At 28.8% G+C, this 21,280-nt stretch overlaps 1 protein-coding gene across 5 annotated transcripts; it reads right to left on the reverse strand.

Annotated features, from left to right (window-relative positions):
- Nucleotides 1-597: 597 nt before the first annotated feature.
- LOC145838556 (RNA-binding protein Nova-1-like) lies at nt 598-17,521 on the reverse strand. 5 transcript variants are annotated; one of them, XR_014370038.1, is made up of 8 exons: nt 17,281-17,521; nt 10,741-10,956; nt 7,890-8,020; nt 5,218-5,310; nt 2,719-3,827; nt 2,571-2,611; nt 989-1,069; nt 598-630 (listed from the first exon to the last, which is right to left on the reverse strand). XR_014370038.1 is itself a non-coding variant. In XM_082946173.1 (6 exons), exons 1-5 carry the CDS (start codon nt 17,441-17,443, stop codon nt 2,745-2,747), a joined length of 1,686 nt encoding a protein of 561 aa, XP_082802299.1. In that variant the 5' UTR covers nt 17,444-17,521; the 3' UTR covers nt 647-2,611; nt 2,719-2,744. The 5 variants fall into 5 exon arrangements, 1 of the variants encoding a protein (XP_082802299.1); XR_014370037.1 differs by lacking the exon at nt 598-630 and adding an exon at nt 648-914; XR_014370035.1 differs by lacking the exon at nt 598-630 and adding an exon at nt 647-914 and having other exon boundaries at nt 989-2,611.
- Between the last annotated feature and the right edge of the window lie 3,759 nt (nt 17,522-21,280).

A 21,280-nucleotide genomic window follows, 5' to 3' on the forward strand; every position in this document is an offset into this window, starting at 1 on the left:
ATTAAAAAAAAAAAACTGCTTAACCATTTCGTTAATAAAAACGAATAATGTAGACTTTTAAAAAATTTAGTTTAAGCTAATAATTATATATAATATATGTTAAGTTAATTGTAAGTTTTGTATCCATTATAAGCTAATAAAAATTTAAGCATTGAATTTTGTTAAAACACTTGAAACCAGCAAGACTTAATACCTTTTTAATCGTCTTAATTTCTACGTATACAGTTACGATTGCCTAAAACAAATTTTTTCTTTAAAGTTTAGTCTTTAGCGTTAAAACTTAAAAAATTCTATGTTTAAATGTTTTTTAGGAGCAAAAGCTGTTACTTTTCTTTGAATTAATAAAAAAAATTTTTTTAGTGATTTTATTTAAAAATAAAAATTATAGATTACATCTGACAATAACACTTTCTTGTAAAACATTTTAATGAAAACTTTTCACGTAATTTTCCAATTTAGCACGTTTGTAACATAAGATAAATATAATTGAAGATTTAAAAAGGTGCGAGTACTTTCAACCAAATTGGTGCGAACTCACTAACAGAGTAACAACATAATTGGTTTTTATTATTTTTATTTTATTTTTTTGACAAAAACTAACACAATTGCAGCAAAAAAGCAACTTTCCACCTGCAGAAGCAAAAAAAAAAAGTCACAAAAAGTTTTAATAACATAGTTCAAAATATAAAACACCAGCGACGACTTATTTACAGTAAAATTTAAAGCGCTTATAGAAAAAAAATATCAAACAGTATACTTTATTTATTTTAAGTTTTTTAAATTAAACCAAAAACGACGATTAAATCGACAAATTTTGTCGCCGACGAACAAAATTGTCACCGATCGAAAAATTGTCACCAGAAGCAGCTGTCGTGTCCTTTTCGCTTAAATCGACAATTCAACCATCGACGTGCCTTGTTTTCAACCAATTAGTAAAAAGTTTAGAAATTTTTATTTTACATTATTTTGTCTACATCAACAAACTCACCAACAAAACCTCATTTGCATACCTCGTAACACCTCCTCCTGAAGTTCTTCCTGAATCTTCAATCAGATGGAGAAAAGGCTCCTAGTTCGTATAAAAAGTGGAAGGTTTAACATACTTATTTTTGTTATTTTCTCTAAAGTTAGTAGTGATTTTTTTTTTGAGTGAGGCACGATGTAGTAGCACTAAAATTGATGATGCATTTATTTTTTGTGACAAATTTTTACTAACAATTAAATGAACGGGTAAGTTGTAACATGAAAAAGAACTTAATTACACAGGCCAATTTTAAATAGATTTAGTAATTTTCACAACTTTTTACATCCATTCAAATACCGAGCAAAGGTAATTAAATCTAAGTTTTCAAAATTGTTATTTCATAATTAAAAAGCATTATAGAAGCTTAGTTAGGCTTTAATAATGTTTTTGAGCTTCAAGTATTAACAGATTAATTCGATAACGCTAAAACTTTTTTAAAAACAGAATATTAGTCTTTAAACTTAAACAAGCTTTTAAAAGTTTTGGACTTTTTCTTTAAACAGAATGCTTCTAAATATGCGAATTTATCTGTTTAACGAATCTTAAAAATAGAAGATGATTTATAACCTTTTTTTTTTTTCAATATTAATTCAATTGTATCAATATTCCCAGGAATTTAACAATTAATAAAAATGTTACTTTTTTTTAATGCAGCTAGAATGATTTCGAGTAATTAGTGTTTTTTGAATGTGATCGTGAAAATGATGTGCTTTGTGTTGAAACGAGGACCAATGAAATTGCAGCTTTTCGACGCGTCAGCCAATGAGAGAGAAGAGGGAATCACGTGATATGCAAATGAGAGAAATGAGAGAGAGAGGGTTTTGCTGAAAAACAACGTTTGCTCGATTACAACGAGAATAAAATTAAATGAACAAAGTAAGTTTTATTTAAAAGTATATTTTGATGAATCAATTTCGAGGTGTTAGCTGTGAGCGCTAAGCTTTTATATTTTACAATATATTTTTTTTGATAAAACAAAATATTTATATCGACAATACAGTAGCTTTATATCAAAAAAAGGTGAAAAAATGTAAGTATGTGACAAAAAACTCATGATAAATTATTTTCACTTTTACATACACTTATATATTTTTCTGATGATAATTTTGGCAATTAAAAGTAATTATGCGAGACTACTCTATTTTTATTTTTGTTATTATCAAACATTTACAAGTGTTAAAAGCCAAAAATATACATTAAACAAAAGTAAAACTACATGCACAACTAACTAAAATATGTTCAAGCTCGTTTAATAAAAAGTACTTAAAAAAGCAGCTTAACTTTTAGCTTTTTATTATACAAAAAAAAAAGTTACTTAACATTTATTTCATGTCATGGAAGACATTTTTACTTGCAACATATCGAGGAAGTAGTTCAACTATTTCAATTGGCAAGAAACAAAAAGTTGTATTGAAATTTTTGCTCAAAAGTTCAATTAGTTGGCAAAATTGTTTGAGTAATTTTGACCTTCTCAGCGAAATTTTACAAAAAGCAGTAATTTCAAAATAAATTTTCTTTTTTTTTTTTTTTGAAACTTTGAACCAACCGTTGTATTGATGTGACTAGAGAAAGGTTTCCAAACAGCATCTAAAAATAAAAGTATTTTATGAATTTTTAATCATTAGCTTCTCATTAGAAAACAATAAAATTTGAAATCAACAAACAAGCTAAAGTTTATCCGCAAAAAACTCTACCTTGAAACGATTGCACGCTTTTCAGATTAACAAAAAGCGGGAGTGTGAATCCTGGCAATCTGCTGCTGCTGCCTCTCCTGCTGTGTCTGCGCCACCTTCGCCTTGATGAAGCCCCACGCCTGCGCCACCCCCGTGCTGCTGCCGGTTATCACCACCTTCCGGTCCCTCGTGCCCTGGTAGAACTCGCCCTTCTTACTGATCTGAATCTTGGTGTTCGACTGGTTCTGGCACTCGGTCAGGGTTTTCCCCCGCTGCCCCAAAACGGCCCCTATGTAGTCCTCGTCGACCGCCACCTCCATTGTGTCTCCGGAAATCCCCTGCTGGTGCTGCACCAATCTGACCACTACCTGGGCGGCTTGCGGCGTCGCGCTGCTCGTGACGACGGCCGAAGTCACCGGGGTCGCCTGGGGCTGGTACTGCTGCAGTGACGTCAGCTGGGTTGGAGCGGATGACGTCATTGAGAACAGTGATGACGTCATCTGCTGCTGCGTGGTCTGCGCTGCCAGGTACGTCTGCTGAGTGGGCTGGGGGGTGGCGGCAAGTTGGTACGATTGGGGCGCTATGGACAGTCTGGTTTGCCCCAATGGGTCCTGATGCTGCGGGATGACTATCTGCTGCCCGTGGGCGGCCAGGTGGTTGCCATGAGCGACCGGGATGAAGTTGTGGGCGGGGGCCAACGTTTGAAGTCCCCTCTGGTGAAACTGCTGCGGCTGCAACACGATGCTGTAAGGGTAACCCCCTATCAACTGCTGGAACGGCTCCTGGGCGATCTGCTGCTGCTGTATGTACTGCAGCCCCGCTGGGGTCTGCTGGATAAACGGGGTCGTCTGGGGCACGATCGGTTGGTACAGCAGCGTCTGGGGCACGGAGGTGGCCGCGTCCGTTGCTATGACGTTGGTGGCGTAGGGGGAGCCGGTGGGGTCGGCGTTGGGGAGGGGGGTGTTGACGTTGGAGTAGGAGATGTTGGGGCAGGAGCCCGATTGGGGGTCGTCCTTGACGATGTCGATGATCCTATCGGTTGTGGCGATGAGCTGATCCTTTTCTCCCTTGATCGTGATGATGCGCTCGGATACCGAGGTGGTTCCCTCCGGCTTCTGCGAGAGAAGGACCTGAAAAAAATTGTATGTTGAATTTTTTTTTTCTGAGTCTTTTACTGTGGAGACTGATTTACTGTAAAAAATCAATAAAAACGCAAACAAAAGTTGTTTTTCATTTAAACCCAGTATTCATTTCGGCCATCATCAACAAAGTTGAGATGTTTGAACAATAAATCAACAATAAATAAGTTTCGTCGAAACCGGTCGTAGGTTGTCTCGGATGCTGTTGTTGTTGGTCGTGTGGTGAAGTTCATCATTTAAAACCAGAAAAGAAAGTTAAACTATTTGCAAGTTGAAAGGTATTAAAAGAAAAAGTATTGAGAAACAAACTAAGTTGTAAAGCAGTCTTACATAACTATCTGACTTCTCCTTGAGAATATAAGCTTACAAAACAAGGTAGAAACACTTGGCATTTTTTTAGAATAAAGTTATAATGCTTTTCATTAATCTAATATTAAATGCTTTTTCTGTAAAGGTATAGCAAAAGTTTAATTTAAGGTACAGACAAAATGCTAAAAACCATGACATGTTTTACATTCCCGACAAAAAAGTGTTGCTAAAATACTTTAAAATTTTTATAACATAATTTTTAACATTAATAAAAATGACTCTGTAAATGGAAGGGACAAAATTACACGCTAACATTTCATAACTCGCAAAAAAGGGAAAAAGTAATAAAGAAAGAGAAAAAGTTGCAAAGAGCACAGAAAAAAAATCAATACAAGCTGCATGAGCAGAGCTAAAAAGAAAAAAACATAATACTGTCATTGCAATATAACGACTTTTGAATTTTTTATTTTTCAAACTCAATTGTTTTCAGTATTTTTTTACGAACAGTCAATAACCTTTTTCAATAACTTATTTGACTTAAACAATCTTAACTTTAACTATTTTAAATATGTATTTTTTCTATTAATTAGGTAAATAGCAGTTTATTACATATCAAATAAGATATCAGTAGTTACAAAAAAATATTTATCACAGCTATCAACTTATACACTACTAAAAAAATATAATCTTCATTTAGTTTACAATTAAAATCACAGTTTTTATAAAACGTATGTACGAAAATTTAAATTGTAGAACAAACAGTTTCTTGTTTTAATTGTTGGCTTACAGTGTTACTAAATAGTAATTACTGCTACTCAAGTTTTAATATCCTAACAAAGTACACTGATGTATTTAACTTAATTAAAAGTTGAAACAGAAGCTTAACACCTTAAGCCGAAGTTTTGTAAACAAAACAATTTAATTATACAGCTTCCGTATTTAGTTAAGAAATTTTTGCTATAGTTCTAGATTTAATTTTGTTTTTGTTGATTAGTTCGCTACGCTCGGTTCAAAAGATGATTTGGAGAATAGTTGAAAAATTCAACTAATTGTTTTATAAAGTGTTACTAACTTGAGCTCCCGTTTCCTTCTGAATAGTCCTGATTGTGTTTCCTGATTTTCCGATGACCAGACCTGCCGTTGAGTTGGGCACTATTATCTTTACCTGTAAAAATAATTGTTTCTAAAATATTTCGGTTGTACTTAAGTTAAATACATTTTAGTTAAAATAATCCTGAATTTAAGGATTATTCGCTTAAAGTACTGGTCATTATTTGTATCTTTTAATGCATGTTTACAGTTTGAAAATCTTTCTTTCAGGATAATTTCATTCGCAGAAGTTATCTCAAAACACAATCTTTTGATTTGCATTTAAATTTTTGTCGCACAAAAACGCTCTTTATTTTCACTTCGGGTTTTTAACCACCGCCGATATCATTTTAAGCCCTAAATTGTTTTGAAACAAATTAACCTCACGGCTACCTATTAAACTTTTTGCGCGAGAGAAACAACCAGAGCATTATGACGTCAACAAGTTAGCGACGAGCCGTCGCGGTCGACTGATCACCAAAAGTGGACACACCGTCTCGCATGACGTAACAAGATAATGGCCGCTCGAAAAAGTTTCCGTCGGAAAAATTCACGGAAAACATTAAATCATCGCAACAGCGTTAATTTTGTTCAATTTTCTCGTAAACTTTTACAGTTCGCGTAAACTTTTCAACTCTTGTGCATTTTTCGTGTTTGCAAGTTGGAATGACCGCTGAAGCGTGTGAAATCATTGAAGCGCGACGTCGTCAACTTGTTAGCAGAGTGCCGAGAAGCAAAGTTATCCAAGCGTGAAATTTGGCCGAAAAAGTAAACAGCCTTTCAACAAGAAAGATCATTGTGTTGTGTCAATACATCGTTTTACCAAAAAGTTGCCTTGAAACGTTTCGTTTGACTCGCCACAAAGTATGCAATCCATTGAGGGTTTGCTAGTTAAGAATCGAAAAAACGTCTGCCTGTTTGTTTGAAAGCAAACAAAGTTTTGAAATGCTTATTATTGGAAAAACCAATGACAAGTATAGTACGTATATTGAAAATATTACTGGGATATTCCATATATGATGTTTTGAAAACATGAAATTTTTCAAAGTTTCTGAATTAATAAATTCAATTCTCAGAAGTAAGAATTCCAGTGAGAGTATTTTAGTGTTGCGAGTTATCAAAAATTATATTTCAAAACTAAACAAACTTTTGACACTGTATTGAGTTGTTTGTTTTTGAATTAATCAAGAAAATATCATAGTGTTTATACAACTATTACTTTAAAATTATAGCTGGAAAAACACTGTTTGTTTTTATTGAGAAGTTCATTTAAATATTAGTTGAAATATTTTAAATATCTTAATGCTCAATATAAATAGAATGTAAAAATCAAATAAGAATTATAAACAGAACTGATGTATTTGTTTTTGAAAAAAACTAAAAAGAATATCAGAATATTTTACAACTGATGTTTAAAAAACAAACAGTCTTTCCGACACAGCATCTCTTCTTTCCCAAATAACAAAAATAAGCCGTATTCCTCGCAGACAGAAAAAAAGTTCGATTAATTCCCTGCAGTGTTTACATCAGAGAAGTACGGGATGATAGTGTTTATCAAATAAATAAAACCCTTTATCCGGATTTTCCATCAAAAAAAAACTTTTTCCCATTGAATGTTTACAAACATCTTTCTACTACAAGCAAACAAAGTATTTAATTAACTTTTTGTCGTGTGTGTTTGTTCTGTACAGTACATGTGTAAACATGTAGTAATTGAGAGTTAAACATGCTTTATTTTTGTAAGTTTGTCTGAAAAAATATTCCCACAAGGTTTTCTTATGTATGTTTTTTAGTACAGCAAAAAAAATTCAAAGAAAGACTGACATAAAATTACTTTACATTTTAAAAAACATTTTCTTAAACTTAGCACATGTCTAGTTATTCAAAATTTATTATGCTTTTTTATTCTGAAATCACCAATAAAACAACGGCCATCAAAGATAAATATAAGTTTCAAAGTTTTTGTGTAAATAACTTTATTTAAGTTTAAGATTATTATTAGAATTTGACAAGGTCATAAATAAATTTTACATTGTTTACAAACTATAAAATAAAACTGCATACTCAGAAGTAGTTTAGTTAAGACTCTTTCAAACATAACAAGTGTAGCGTAAAAATTTGCGCAAGACAGTGTTTCTTGCAAAGTAAAACATGTTCTTTTGATAAGCTTGACGAAAAATAAATCAATGAACGTGAAAAAATACCCGTTGTATATTTTAAGGTTTTGTTTGTGTTGTATAACATTTTTACGAGTAATAAAGCATTTTTAGATTAATGAATTACTAACCTGTTTAGTTTAAAATTACAGTTGTTAAAGTTTAATAAAAAACATTTTAAAAACGACTTGTGCCTTTTACCTTTTTTTAAAGTGTTTTAAAAGAAATTTCAACAGATTAATCGCGTTACCAAAGGTGTATATGTAAAAGTTGTAAAAATCATTTTAAATACAAAACTGATCCTTTTCATAATATATAAACTCTTATGTTTTACAATGTTACACAAAATGCTACTCATATATGCAAATGAAATAATTAAACTTAAACTTATCAGATGGGTTCACTTACCATAAGAATATTTATCAAGTTACACAAAAATAATTAAATTAAATTACATATTTGTATATATATATATATTTATATATAAACTATTACTGACTTGTTTAGCTCTGTCCCCACTGATCATGTCTTTTGGAACTGGAAATTCGTAAACTTTTTCAACAACCATCTTTTGTACCATCTTCAAACTTTCCGCTGTGCCCTGAATCAGAACCACTCTGTCATATGTTCCTGTGAAGAAATAAATCATAGATACTAAAAAGTGAGGTAAACTAAATACAGAAAGATGAAATTGATCTATTTATTTTACTATACAAATACTTAATTTCACTTATTACAAAACTTTGATACGCTTCAATTTAATTTATTAATAGTGTTTTATTTGTTTTAAAGGTCAGTCATGCATGTAATTGTTTGTTTAGTTTCTTTACAAGTATACAGATAGTTTTGATTAATTTGAAAATACAAACCATTTATGTTTTTACATTCTAACTAGTTACCTTTTAAAAATTATTTTGAATTTATCTAGATTTTATTCAAAAGTCATAATAGTTTTTACTTTACTCTAATTCAATCGTATGTAAATCGCAAGCTTATTATTCTTATAACAAAATACAAATGTTTAATTAGTTCATAGTACAATTAGACTGGCAGTAAAAATTTATCTAAAAGTTTCAAACATTTAACTAGTAATGATTACAACAAGACTGGCAGTTTTAACTACATGTAGAATAATGCTGACTTCACAACTTTCACTGTTTAGCTGCTAGTGCGTATAAAATGTCCCTAGAGTATTTATTCCCTGATGATGCATATTGTGCTCTCTCTTATTAATAAAAATTTTAGCTACGTTGTTATTAACTGCTCAGTTTTATTTTGTTTTACTTCTTCAAAGTTTGATTTTTGGCTGTGAAACAATTTTTATAATAGTATTCAAACAGGATTTTAGTATAAAAAAGATTCAATTTTAAAGGTAAAGAGCTTTTGTTTGTCAGTTTTTTTAGTAGTACAAAAAACACATATAAACTATAAAAAACACTAATATAATTATTCCAAAACACTTTGTTGAGTTTTAATATTCTAAAAATGGTAAATTTTCGATTCTTATATTACTTTTGTGTAACAATCACTAATACAGTATACAAATGAAACATATTTACACATCATCTACACTTTTATCAAAACTATAAAGTTAAGACAAATAAAATAGCGAGCTGCTTATTTATGTTTGCAAAACAAACACGCTTGTCCAAAACTTTTTTGAACTTTCAAAATGTTTGTTTGATTTTTAACGTGGCCAACAACTTTTCCTGCTCTGTGATGTCACACGAGTGCTTTAAAGTGAGAGTTAAATTCTTTTGTTTTTCAGCTGTCTACTCGAGTTAAGTACGCTCTTAAAACGCTTTTGTTCTTGTCAAGCCACTGTGTATTTATATATACTTTCTTTTGTATTGGCCGCATATTTGCAATCAAGAAATAGCTCTGTTTAGAAAAAAACGAGGTCTTTTTAAAAGCTTTCAGATACATAGAATTCAAAACTGTAAAGTAATTGATAAAAAAGTTTGACCGGTTTATTATTATTTCAAACTATATTGTTTAAATTTACTTGACAGAAAAAACCTAGTTTTAATAAAAACACCAAAGCTAAAGCTGTGTGAAAACCGACCCTTAGTATAAAAAATACGTCAGATAGATCAAACAAACTGAAATGTTTGCAAAGTCAGCCGTGTAATCACGATGATATTTTTATGAATAAAGTTTCAACTTTTTCTCATCTAGCTCTTTTCATGATACATACTAGTATATAAGAAAGTGAGTTTTATCTTGAACGTAAGTTTAATCGAAGTTTAAATCTTTATAGTGTTTCAAATGAAATAGCACGTGACACTGAATTAAATTACAATGCTTGTTGGCAATATATATTTGTACATTTTTAAAGTGATTGAAAACTGCAGTCTAATGTCGAAAGCATTTAAACAAAACAGATTATTTCGTTTAAATTTATTGAACATTTAGTACAAAGTATTTGGCTAAAAGTGATGAAAATATGCTTAAATTAGTTTTTAAAAAAATCAAAGATTAGAAAGTTTCAAAACAAGTTAAATTAAAAAACAAATCGTTTATCAGTTAAGACGTAACAATTGAACAAAATTAACTCCTTTTATTTCGAAACATGTACAAGAAAACTGTTATTTGCGATAAAGAAGGTTAGGTATTTTTATTGATAGCCAATAAATTGCTTTGTGATTTGAACCACGAGAAATAATAATTTTTACAAACTACTTTGTCACGTAATTGTTAAAACTAAAACAAAAATCTAGAACGTGAATTACGGTTTAAAATATTATCATTTTTTGATTTTCACACTATAAAAAATATCTTTTTAAGCTTCATAATTTTTGGAAAATTCTGTATCTTAATGTTAATCAAATGACTTTAGTTAATAATTTTTTTCTTTAAAACTTGGTACAATTTTTTTGTATTTTTTTTAGTTTAAAATAACAAGAGGTTATGAATTGTTTAAAAATGCTCTGTATTAAATTCTATGCAATACTAATTTAAATGAAGTCAATTTTAACTTTATGATAACTTGAAATTATAAATTAGGTTGACTTTTTTTGTTTTTTTTTTTAGGTGGCTACTTCCGTGATTTTGTCGTTAGAGGATTTTAGTTTAAACACCGCCAAGTAAAACAGATTACTAAATCTGTTCATGACAAACTCTAAAAAGCTACAACAAATTTCTTAATAACTTCTTATATTTAACGCTCTACTACTAAGACAAAAATCTCACAGACACTTTCATCAATTACAGCTCACTGCACCACATAACTAATGACAATTTATCATTATGTTCTTCTACCTCAAAATAACCTGAAGAAGCCCTAACGTTCGCCCTAACTTAACATTACCGAGCTTATATGTATTTATATTAAAAAGAATCAATCCTACCTGGATAGAGATCGTTGTTCTTGGAGAGTTTTATGTTGGCCTTGGCGTCCTGCTGCATCTTGACGATGATCTGTCCCTGCTTGCCGATGATGGCGCCCGCCGCGTACGAGGGCACCATCAGCTTCAGGAAGTTCTGGCCCGGCGGCAGGTTAGACACCTGGACGGCTGCCGGTTGCTGCATCTGGACCGCGCAGTCGAAATTAACCATGCTTGTATCTGTGGTTTAAACAATGTTTATTTTACCTTTTTAAGTTTATTTTTGTTGGCTATAAATTCGAAAATTATTTTAGGTTTTGTTGGCGTTTTTTTTTGTAATTTTGGTGGACTGAAAAGCTCTTTAAATTTAGTAACTTTTTGTAACAACAAACAACATCTCGCAACTGTTTTCAAACTTTTGTTTAAAACTTAACGATTTTTAAACTGAATTTTTTAAAGGGCGTAGCGAGCTTATTTTATTTTTGCACGAATTTTTTTTCGCTCCAAAAAACTAATCAAAAAATAATACAAACCCGAAAAAGCGGCATCGATTTCTCGCGGGGAGGCGCGACGCTCGAGAAAAATAAAAAAAAAACAAATTGATTTTGCGGCGGCATTAAGAAAAAGTTGGAAGATTATCGATCCCCCTCAGAAGGAGCAGCTTCAGGTGACCGGTGCGGATCAATACCCACCTGCCATCCATAATGCATGAACATCCTCAAGTTCGTCCTTCAAACTTCGCAGGAGAGACATGTATGTGCTCAAAAAGTTTTTGTTTGACTTTTTACCCGGAGCTCTCGTTAAGCGTTGTTAAATTGTTGTTTACGATCTTTTTGTAGCTTTTTTTCGAGTTTACGATGAAAGCTAGTCGGCCGACTTTTCAAAGCGTAAATAGAAATTTTAATAGCATTTATTTTTAGTTTATCAGAATTTTTAAAAAAGTGCTTTATCCAGAAAGATTTGTCAATTAAAAAGTCTTACTAAGTCTAAAAAAAATACTTCTATTTAAAAATAGTTTTTGTTAGCTGAATAAACTTTTAACTAAAAAACACTGTTTATTTTTAAAGTCTGATAAAACTTTATTAATAACAGGTTATGCTCAACTAAAAAAGTTCTAGTTTAATTGATAAACTTACACCATAAAAAATGTTGTACTGTATCAAACGTGTTTAATATTAACTGTGATAATTTTCAACTAATATACGTTCTCAATTATACTCGTCATTAGATAGATACACGAAATTAAATTTGTTGTTATTTAAATTGATAACATATTAAAATAAGTACCAGTGTAAGAGTGCTGATTGTACTGGTGAGGTATCTCGTAAATGCTGGGAAATTGTATAGATGGATTTTGAGGAATTTCATACCCGTTGCCTTGTATGTACGATTGCATATTTAATTAAATAGTCTAAATTAATTAATTCTACAGATTAGAGCTACTGAACTACTATTAGGAGTAACTGCAAAAACTAAAAAGCTTAAACAACATAAATATTGTTATGTATGTGAGGTTGTAAGTTATGTTTTAAAAAGGTCAAAATGATTTCGTAACTACTGCAACTATTTTAGACAGTAAAAGTTAGCTGTAAAAGATTTAAAACTAAAGAGCTTAAGCTGAACCGTTTTAAAGATCTTGGCTAGTCAATTTTTATTGATTAAGGCAAGAAACAACTAGGTCATAAGATTAAAAGCATGCCAGCTCAAAAAGTTAAATCAAATTTGCTTCAGGGAAAACCGTTTTACATCCTCTTAAAGACTTAAAATGCAATCAGTTAAAAGATTTAAGCTGAAAAGATTTTCCTGTCAGAAATACTTTTTCAATACTAAGTAATTTTAAAATTGAAAATAAAAGCTATTAAATCATTGTTGAAAAATCTTTACAATAAACTAAACTGTTTGGTTTGTACAATTAAAAAAAATAAACAAAAAATTCATCACTAAAACACCTTACCAATCTGACTCTAACTGAATACAAATGAATTTTATTATTTTTTCTTTCATCTTTTAAAAAACTTTTCATTTCGATTACTTCCTGAGTTAGTTAACGGTACCTGTTGTGTTACGTCACAATTGCTGCAAAACAACCAATAAAAATTCAAATAGGTACTTTTAATTGCTACTTGATTAAAGAAAAGTTAAATTCGAGGAAATGTTTACTAAAGTTAATGGAATTAAAAACAAATTTTGAAATAACAAAACAATAGTTTAAGTTTAATAAGGTTTTTATCTTCAAAACATTTAAAAAAAGTCTAAGAACTAGTTCATGAAAAATTGTAAAAACTACCAAACTAGTTTTTTTTGAAGTTTAAGAATTGCCAAACTAGTTTTTAAGAAGTCTAAGAATTACCCAAGTAGTACATAAAAAACTTTTATAAGTGAATCAGCTTAAAAAATATTCAGCTTTATTAGTTTACCACATACGATTTACTGTTTAATTAAAAACTTTCCTTTTTACTTTATTATAATTAGTGTCTTAAATGTCTTTTTCAAAATAAGTAGAACGTATCAAGCTAAATATAAAACATACCCTGAAAAAAGCTAACAAAAGTATTTTTCTTTTGTTTACTTAATCTTTCAGAACTTATATTAGATCAAACTTTAAAGAAAACTGTTAAAAAAAAATAACATGCAACACTCACAATTTTTAGCATAAACTATTTATAGTTTAAGTTTTTTTTTAAGTTATAAACTGATATAAACCTTTTTCATGTAAGAAACAAACTTTTCATCACATGACTACTGCTACTGAACTGTTTTTATCTCTTACTTTCAAGATAATTCAGAACCAATGACTTTAATATATAAAAAAACAGTGTATTAGTATCAGTTAACCCATAGCACAGTTATATGTAAATAACTTGAATGAAGTATCCAACATTACAGAAGTGAACTTTCTGTGTGAAAACTTTGCTTGGAAATTTATTTTTGCTGATGCAATTTTAAATGAGCATGAAAACGTCATATAAAAAACTGTGTGGTTATGAATTTAAATATTCTAGGATATATTTAGCAGTCTTTATAATATATTTTAAACAACTGGTGTTTGCTGTCTTTTAAAAGTTAGCTTGTCTAAATTTTTTTCTTTGAAATTCAAAAACAAAAAAAAATACTCGAAATTTTTAAATATTTTATAGTTAACCAATAGACTGGTTATTTTTTGTAAATTTTTCTAGACATTTTTAGAGTATTTTTTTTAAATTTATTATGTGTAAGCATAATGCTTTAATCCTTAGCTTGCACTTTTACTTAAATCAATTTTATTTGATATAAAGTTTGACATAAAAATAAATAGTATGCTAGGCTTTTATATGAAACACTTAGACATATCATTTTTGTAAAGTTTAAAAACTTATTAATGCCAAAACGTGCAAAGTTAACGGTTGTTTCTTTGTAATTTAATTTGATAAGATTTACCCTTTACAAAGCAATTACTTTGAGAAGGTTGACGATACATAAAAAAAAAAGTTCACTTTTAGAAAAGTTACTGGCCAAAATACCACACTTTTGTTTTCAAAGCTAAAATTGAGTTATTTGATATTATAAACATTGTAACTACAAATATAAAATAACAAGTGCATATGTTTACCACAGAGTAGTTTTACATCAATTTTGACTTACTGACTTTACATTAGTTTGCAAATAAAATGAATAAAAAAACTACAGTACAGTTTTTATTTATTACTTAAAGACTAATTAAAACTTTTATTGCCTTAATAAGAGAAGAAATCCAGCTGTGTTTAGAAAAAAACAAAAACTTTGTTTGTTTTCTTGCCAAGTAATTAAAATTAATATAATTAATAAATATAGAAGTCGTAAAAAATTTATTTTGCTAAATGTTAACCATGTGCTCTCATTAAAGGACTTTGATTCTTTATGGTTACTATGTAGTCGACATTTTTCTACAAGTTTTACTTATGTGCTACTTTATATAAAAATAACACATCTGTTAGTTTCACTTATACATGAGACTTAAGACATTTATGAAATCATAATTACATGAAATAATACTATATGATGATAAATGTCGATACGAAAAATACAGTGTCGCAAATTTGATGTTTAAAGTTTCAATTTTTTTATGAAACTGTAAAAAATCAATAAACTTTATTAAATCTTTATACATTAATAATTAAACGATTTACGTCTACTTTTTCACCATATATATTCGTCATTAACGTTTATTTAATTAAAAGTAAGAAGAAATAAGCAAAACACAGCATGCGAATTTTTTTCGATACTTTTCCATATCATTGCAAAAAAAAAAATTGAATAGGTTTTACGTATTTGGAAATTTTTCACGTTCAAAAGTACCTAGCATATAATTACTGCGTAAAAAAATATCCCATTTTTGTACCATTACAAAAAGGTTTGTAATTTTTTTATTTAGAATAAGATTTACAAAACAGCGTATATACAAAAACCTTTAAAACAGTAAGAGTTAGGCTAAAAATATTTCTTATATCACAAAAGGTGTTCCTTAAAAATTTAGCAAACAAGGCAAAGGATAAATACTTATATTTTGTCACATTGTTACAAACAGTTGGATAAGAATGTTTTATTTGTGTTTGCACAAAACTTAAAACACTTATCACTTAGATTGAAGAAAGGCTGTGCAAATAGAAACTTAAAAATAAAAGTAAACACAAGATTGATTTAGTTTCAAATTTGATGAAAAACTCTTGTGCTTAAGTAGTCGTTTTGCTCTTGATTAATTAACAAAACAAACTGTAAAACAAGCCCTGTCAAGCTTTTTTGTTAAATTTACGTAAATTTTTAACCTTTTTGTAAAAAAATTGTACATTATTTTAAACTTTAATATAAAAAAAATTTGTTTGTTTCATTTAAAATACACATATCGTTGATTTATATAACCAATATGCTATAAAGTAGAAAGAAAATTGTTTTTATTTCAAAGTGAACGTGTTTAAAAGAATGATATATTTTTAGATATAAAAAGGTGCCAAAATTAGTGTTGAAGTTATGTAAATCTGTATAAAAAAAAATTAAAATCTTTTCAGCTTTAAATGTTATTTCAAGACCGATTAAGTAATTTAAAATTTAGTGTTTTTGACAGAAATGTATGTTTACAACAAACAAGTAAAGTTTTCAGTACAAAAAAAGAACAAAAATCTGGGTAAAATAGTTACGTATATACATATTAGTAAAATGGATGGTTTAAAAGTACTAGAGTGAAGTTTCAACGTGAATTTGTTTGGAAAAAGAACTTTTTTCCGTGCCGAAACAAACCAGCACGAAATTTCCATGTTACTTAAAACAAGAAATTTTACATGCTAATTTAAATTCCCACTAATGAAAAGTAGTTCGCACACACGAGATTTTCTGTGGGATAATTAAAAGGACATTTGTAATTGTCATTTAGAGTTTTCAATTTGATTTCGCATCAAGTAATGATGTCGTACGACTTTGATGGTTATTTTTCTTTGAAACTAATTTGGTGCATAATTAAATAAATTCATTAAAAACAGATTTGAAAAAATACACAAATTACATTTACTGTGCATTATGTTTAGATAATTAAGTTTATTAGCTGCTAACGGTGCAGCTGTCAAAATAAACCGTGACATCATCATCGAAATTATGACGTCACAAAGCAACAGATGAGCAACGTCACAAAGCGACAGATGCGATTTTAAACTGTTGCGACTCGAGAAAAAAAACTTGCGCAAGCCAACATGTGAAATTTTTTGATAATGTGAAAAATTTACGTGTTCAATACAAATCGTGTATTGCCATTCGAGCTCGACAGGATGTTGCGTCATAGTGAAAAAAAAAGTGGCAGCAGCAGCAACAAGGAAAATCGGTAAAAAATATCAATTACTTAACTGTAGTAGGTTTTTTATTTTCAGTTTGCTTTTCATTTGTATGCAGAAACTTAAAAATTAAAAGCAAGTCTACCTTAAGAGAAGGTCGAAAAAACGCGTTGTTCTTTAAGAGTCAATTTTTTTCTCAAGTTTTTGCGACAACAACAGTTTTTTTTTGAGCTCTATTAGCCTCGCGATAAGTGCCCCGCTGTGAGAAGGCAAAATACGAAATTGGCGCGTACGGCGTAGGAGAGACTTCTATTGTTTATAATACAAAGCCGATATTTCTTGCAGTTTCACATGCTCGGCTTGCACTCTCTTGGCAGAATTTAACTTTTTTTTTGTACTTAAACAGCCCGGGGCTTCTGAAGCGAATACTATGAAAAACTTATTTTTCTAAACAAAACTATGTTTTTTATAAACAAATTCTAGTTTTAAATTAAACAAAAACAACAGTGCTAATTTGTAAATCAAAATAAAAAAATCTGACTTACCTAAAACGTTGTGCTGTTGCAAAATAAAACTAAAAATCCTGGTTAACAACTTTAGCCGATTATTTACAACTTTTTACGTTAGCACAACGTTACTCTTATTGTACCAGAAATTTTTACTGCCTCAACTTTTGTTTGCACAATTGTAAAAAATTCCCAGTAAAAAGCGCAAACAGCAATTACTTTATTTTACTGCCCCTGAAAGCAGGTGCAAAAATAAGAAAACAAAATGTTTGAAAAATTCTCACCTCCGTCGACGCTGCTGCTGTTCGACGATGACGTCATCTCCGACTTCTCCCTCTTCACTATGACGTCATTACCAGCTTCCGACAGGGGCCGCTTCCGCGACGTCTCTGACGACGTCATCATCGGGAAATTCCCGTTTTGTGGGAGCGGGGCGGTCATGATCATCTTGGCCGACTTGCAACTTGGATAAATTTGAAAACTTGCAATCTTGGAATAATTGAGTTTGGTGAAGTTTGCTGCTTCGCTGTGCGATTTGTGTGCGCGAGATGTAATTAGGAGTTTCTCTGCTCGCGCGCTTTTACTTTCTCTTTCTCTCGCCTCTCTCGCATTTCGCGCAAGTAGATCAACTCTCTGTCTCGTATGGCAGCAAGTTTCTTTTCGTTTGTGCTTATTACTGTTTTGATGTTTTAATGATGTTGTTTTGAAATATGGTATTTAAGTGTTGCAAATATATTATTTTTTGTCTTCAAATTGCGACCTTTGTTTTTATGTTAACAACTTGTGACTTATTTCAGTCGATTATAACTTTTTTTCTCATTTTTACTTTATATTAGATTTTTTATACTTTTTAGTTTAATCGATAAAACAAACATGTCTAAGCATTTTAAGTACACTAGTTTTAAGTATCAAAGTAATATAAAAGATTACTCAAACACAACTTAAATTTAACTTAAACCAAAAGTATAAAGGTAATAACGTAATTTAAAAAATATATAGTTTTTATATTTAGAATGCTTTTGAAATTAATGATTTTATAAAGTTAGTAATTTTAAGTTTTTAATACTGAAATAACTGCCTTTACTTTAGTCTTCTACTAATGATAGCAGAATTTAATTTTTTAAAGAATACACTCAGACCTATTTAGAATTTTTTTTTAAGAATGCTAATAACAAATGTTGTACTTTTTATGCATGCTTGAAAAATGAAGTGTTTACGGTCATTAAAATTTTACAAAAGTTGTAAAAAGTTAAAAATAAAACAATAACGTGACATGTAAAGCATTGGATTACGCGACAAACGTGTTTATTGGGTTTTATGAGTTACAAAACTGTGAGTTAGTACTTATTAAGTTTAAATTGCATAACGAATATATTTGTGTAATTCAAACTTTTAAGCATTGTGATAAATTTTGATGTTTTTAAAAAACGATTCATACAATGATTTATTTTTAATGTAGCAAAAGTACAAAATAATAAGTTACTAGGTAACATTGAAACTTAAATTACACTAAAATTGTCTACAAATCCATCATATAAAATATCACAGCTACTATTCAGTGCTAATTTTGCAAGTCATAAACACTGTAACGTGCTTGTTAAAGTTTTATTATAAATCTTTATCTTGAAACCGTTTGCTTATCTTTCTCATACAAAATTTTGTTTCTTTAAACTTTTCATGAAAAGTTTCCAAACAAAAGCTAGAAGCTTTTTATCATAAAGATATCAAATAATACTTATTTGTTTTATAAACAAGGATTTTAGGCTTACAAAAGTTCAAACTGTTTACTTTTGCTTCTAAAAAAAGTAGCATTGAAATAATAAAAAACAACGAGCAATAATTAGTTTTTTAACAAAAAAAAATCTAAAAGACTCTAATAAAATGACTAAAGTTAAAGTTTATTTCTTAGTTTCATAAAAATTTCATATATTGCAGTTTTTCTTCAAAAATAAATGAAATAAAATTCAAAAAAAATAATTTTTTTTTAAAGTTTTCATAATAGTTATAAAATACATTGGAAAAGGTATTTTCTAACTCCTAGTACCAGTTGGTACTAAGACAATTAGTCTTTTTTAGTAATTGTGTGTATTCAGTAAAACTGATGTAATTAATATATACATTATTTAATAAGAATATAAGTACAATTAACTCAAACGTCGTTTTCTGTTAATTGACTAATTACTATACATAAGTTTTTGCTAAACAGGTATTTAGTTTTAAAAACCAAACACTTTAGTTGTTTATCGACGGAAATATATTGTAAATAGTTAGGCATATATTAATATATAACAAGATTTGAAATTTTTTATTCTTGCTTTTAAGTAGGATCTTTATTTATCAGAACTATATAAGTTCTAGTAAAACGTAATTATTTAATAAAATACTAGATTTTTTTTGTCTAAAAAATTAAAATGATATTCAAAGGGAAGCATTCAAAAACGTTAATCTTTAAAAACACACTAAATTTATTCAAAACAAAATAGAAAAGTAATTGTGCAAAATTATTTAAAGAATTCACACAAGAGTATAATAAAAAAAAATTTATAAACAATTTAATTGATCGATCAATTTTTTTTTATTACAAATTAGTATTAGGTTATTAATTTATTCCTAATAAGAAAAAAAATAAAGTTTGGCAGTAACTTATCGAAGTCATATTACTTTAAAAAGTTCACACATAGACCATAACAAAGTAACAAAGTCGGTCTTAAAGATACACAAAAATACTAGTCCCGCTATAAAAGACGTAAATATTAAAAGTAGAAAAGAGTTTGCTTTAAACATCTTTAAATCTAAAACAACATTTCCTTAAGACAAGTTATCTAATGTTTAATCTAAGTCATAAAAAAGACCAAATTTTATCTTAAGCTTTTTTTTATATCACATCACAAAGTTTATGGACATCAACTAATATCTGCTATTTTATCTTAATTACTTGTTTTAATTTTTGAAACAATCTTTTTTATTTCAGATGTTTTATACAGTGTATTTTTTTATTTTTTACTACTATTAAGATGTTTTCAATTATTTTTTTCATTTTTAAGTTTAGTTTCAAACTATTTTGTTACAAAATAACATTTTTAACTTATATGCTAACAACTTATATTAGTTTTAAGAAAATAACTAGAAATTTTTTCTTTTTATATACTAAAACTTTACGATAAAAGTAAACAGTTTTAAAAACAAGCTTTAGTTTAATGTAAGTCAAATTAAAAAGTTTACTTAAAAAATAACTGTAAGAAATAAGTCTACAAGTTAAAAAATAAGAAGTTTTTTACATGTGTTAGTATATTCAGTAGTTATGTAAGTGTAAAATAATTAAACAAGGTACAACACTGAACATTTATATTGTTATAAAGTTGTTTTATTAAACTCATATTGATAAAAAACCTAATATGAAAGTTATATGTTTTCTTAATTTTATATTCAAACAATAATAATTTTAGTTATTAAAAACCTTATTATTTTGACATAGAAAAAACTAAGTTGAATAGGTTAAGACCTTTAGACCTTTTAAAAGCCTAACTGCATTAAACTTTGATAAAGGTAATTAAATTATAAATTATAAAACTACTAGTTTATAAAACTCGTGATTTTTGTTAGAAAATGACTACTTTTTTGTTATCTTAATAATAAGCTGACACTGTTTCTTACATTAAAGATGTTTTTTTTTTTGATAAAGATCTTAAAATTTTTTAATTCAATATAGGTACAAGAATAAGAATATTTGAAACAAAATAAAAAAGATTCACAAGTGATAATATTTATCTTGTCTTATTCGTATAATCTAGTCTGGTTGTCTTTATAAATATACTTTTTCATTTATTATGTAAAAGACGTAACTAAAAGAAATTTAAAAGTTTTCTTTTAAAATCACTCATGATTTTTTTGTAATTAAAAATTAAAGGTAAGTTAATATCTATTGTTTAAGAAATAAACATTTAGACATTTAGCTTATCAAGTGATAAAGTTTAAAATGATACTGAGACTTTTTCTTTTTTTTTACAACGAGTTAAATAAAAAAAAAGCAGTTATTGTAAAAGTTTAATGCATTTTTTAACTAAAGTATACAATTTGCTCAAATCTACAATTTTTATAAACAGTTATTGGAACTTACTTAAAAATTTTTAGTTATTAGTAGTTTACTAACGCTAGAAATTATCGATAAATGTTAATATTAATAATTTCAACAAATAAATAAGGCTCCTATCAAACTCCTGCAGCCTTTATTTTAATTTAGAAACCAGGTTTCTAGTTTTTAAAGTCATGCGTGAGTTACGCACA

The sequence above is a fragment of the Thalia democratica genome, chromosome 6 (assembly GCF_965202585.1).
Source record: "Thalia democratica chromosome 6, ktThaDemo2.hap1.1, whole genome shotgun sequence".
NCBI classification, from domain to species: domain Eukaryota; kingdom Metazoa; phylum Chordata; class Thaliacea; order Salpida; family Salpidae; genus Thalia; species Thalia democratica.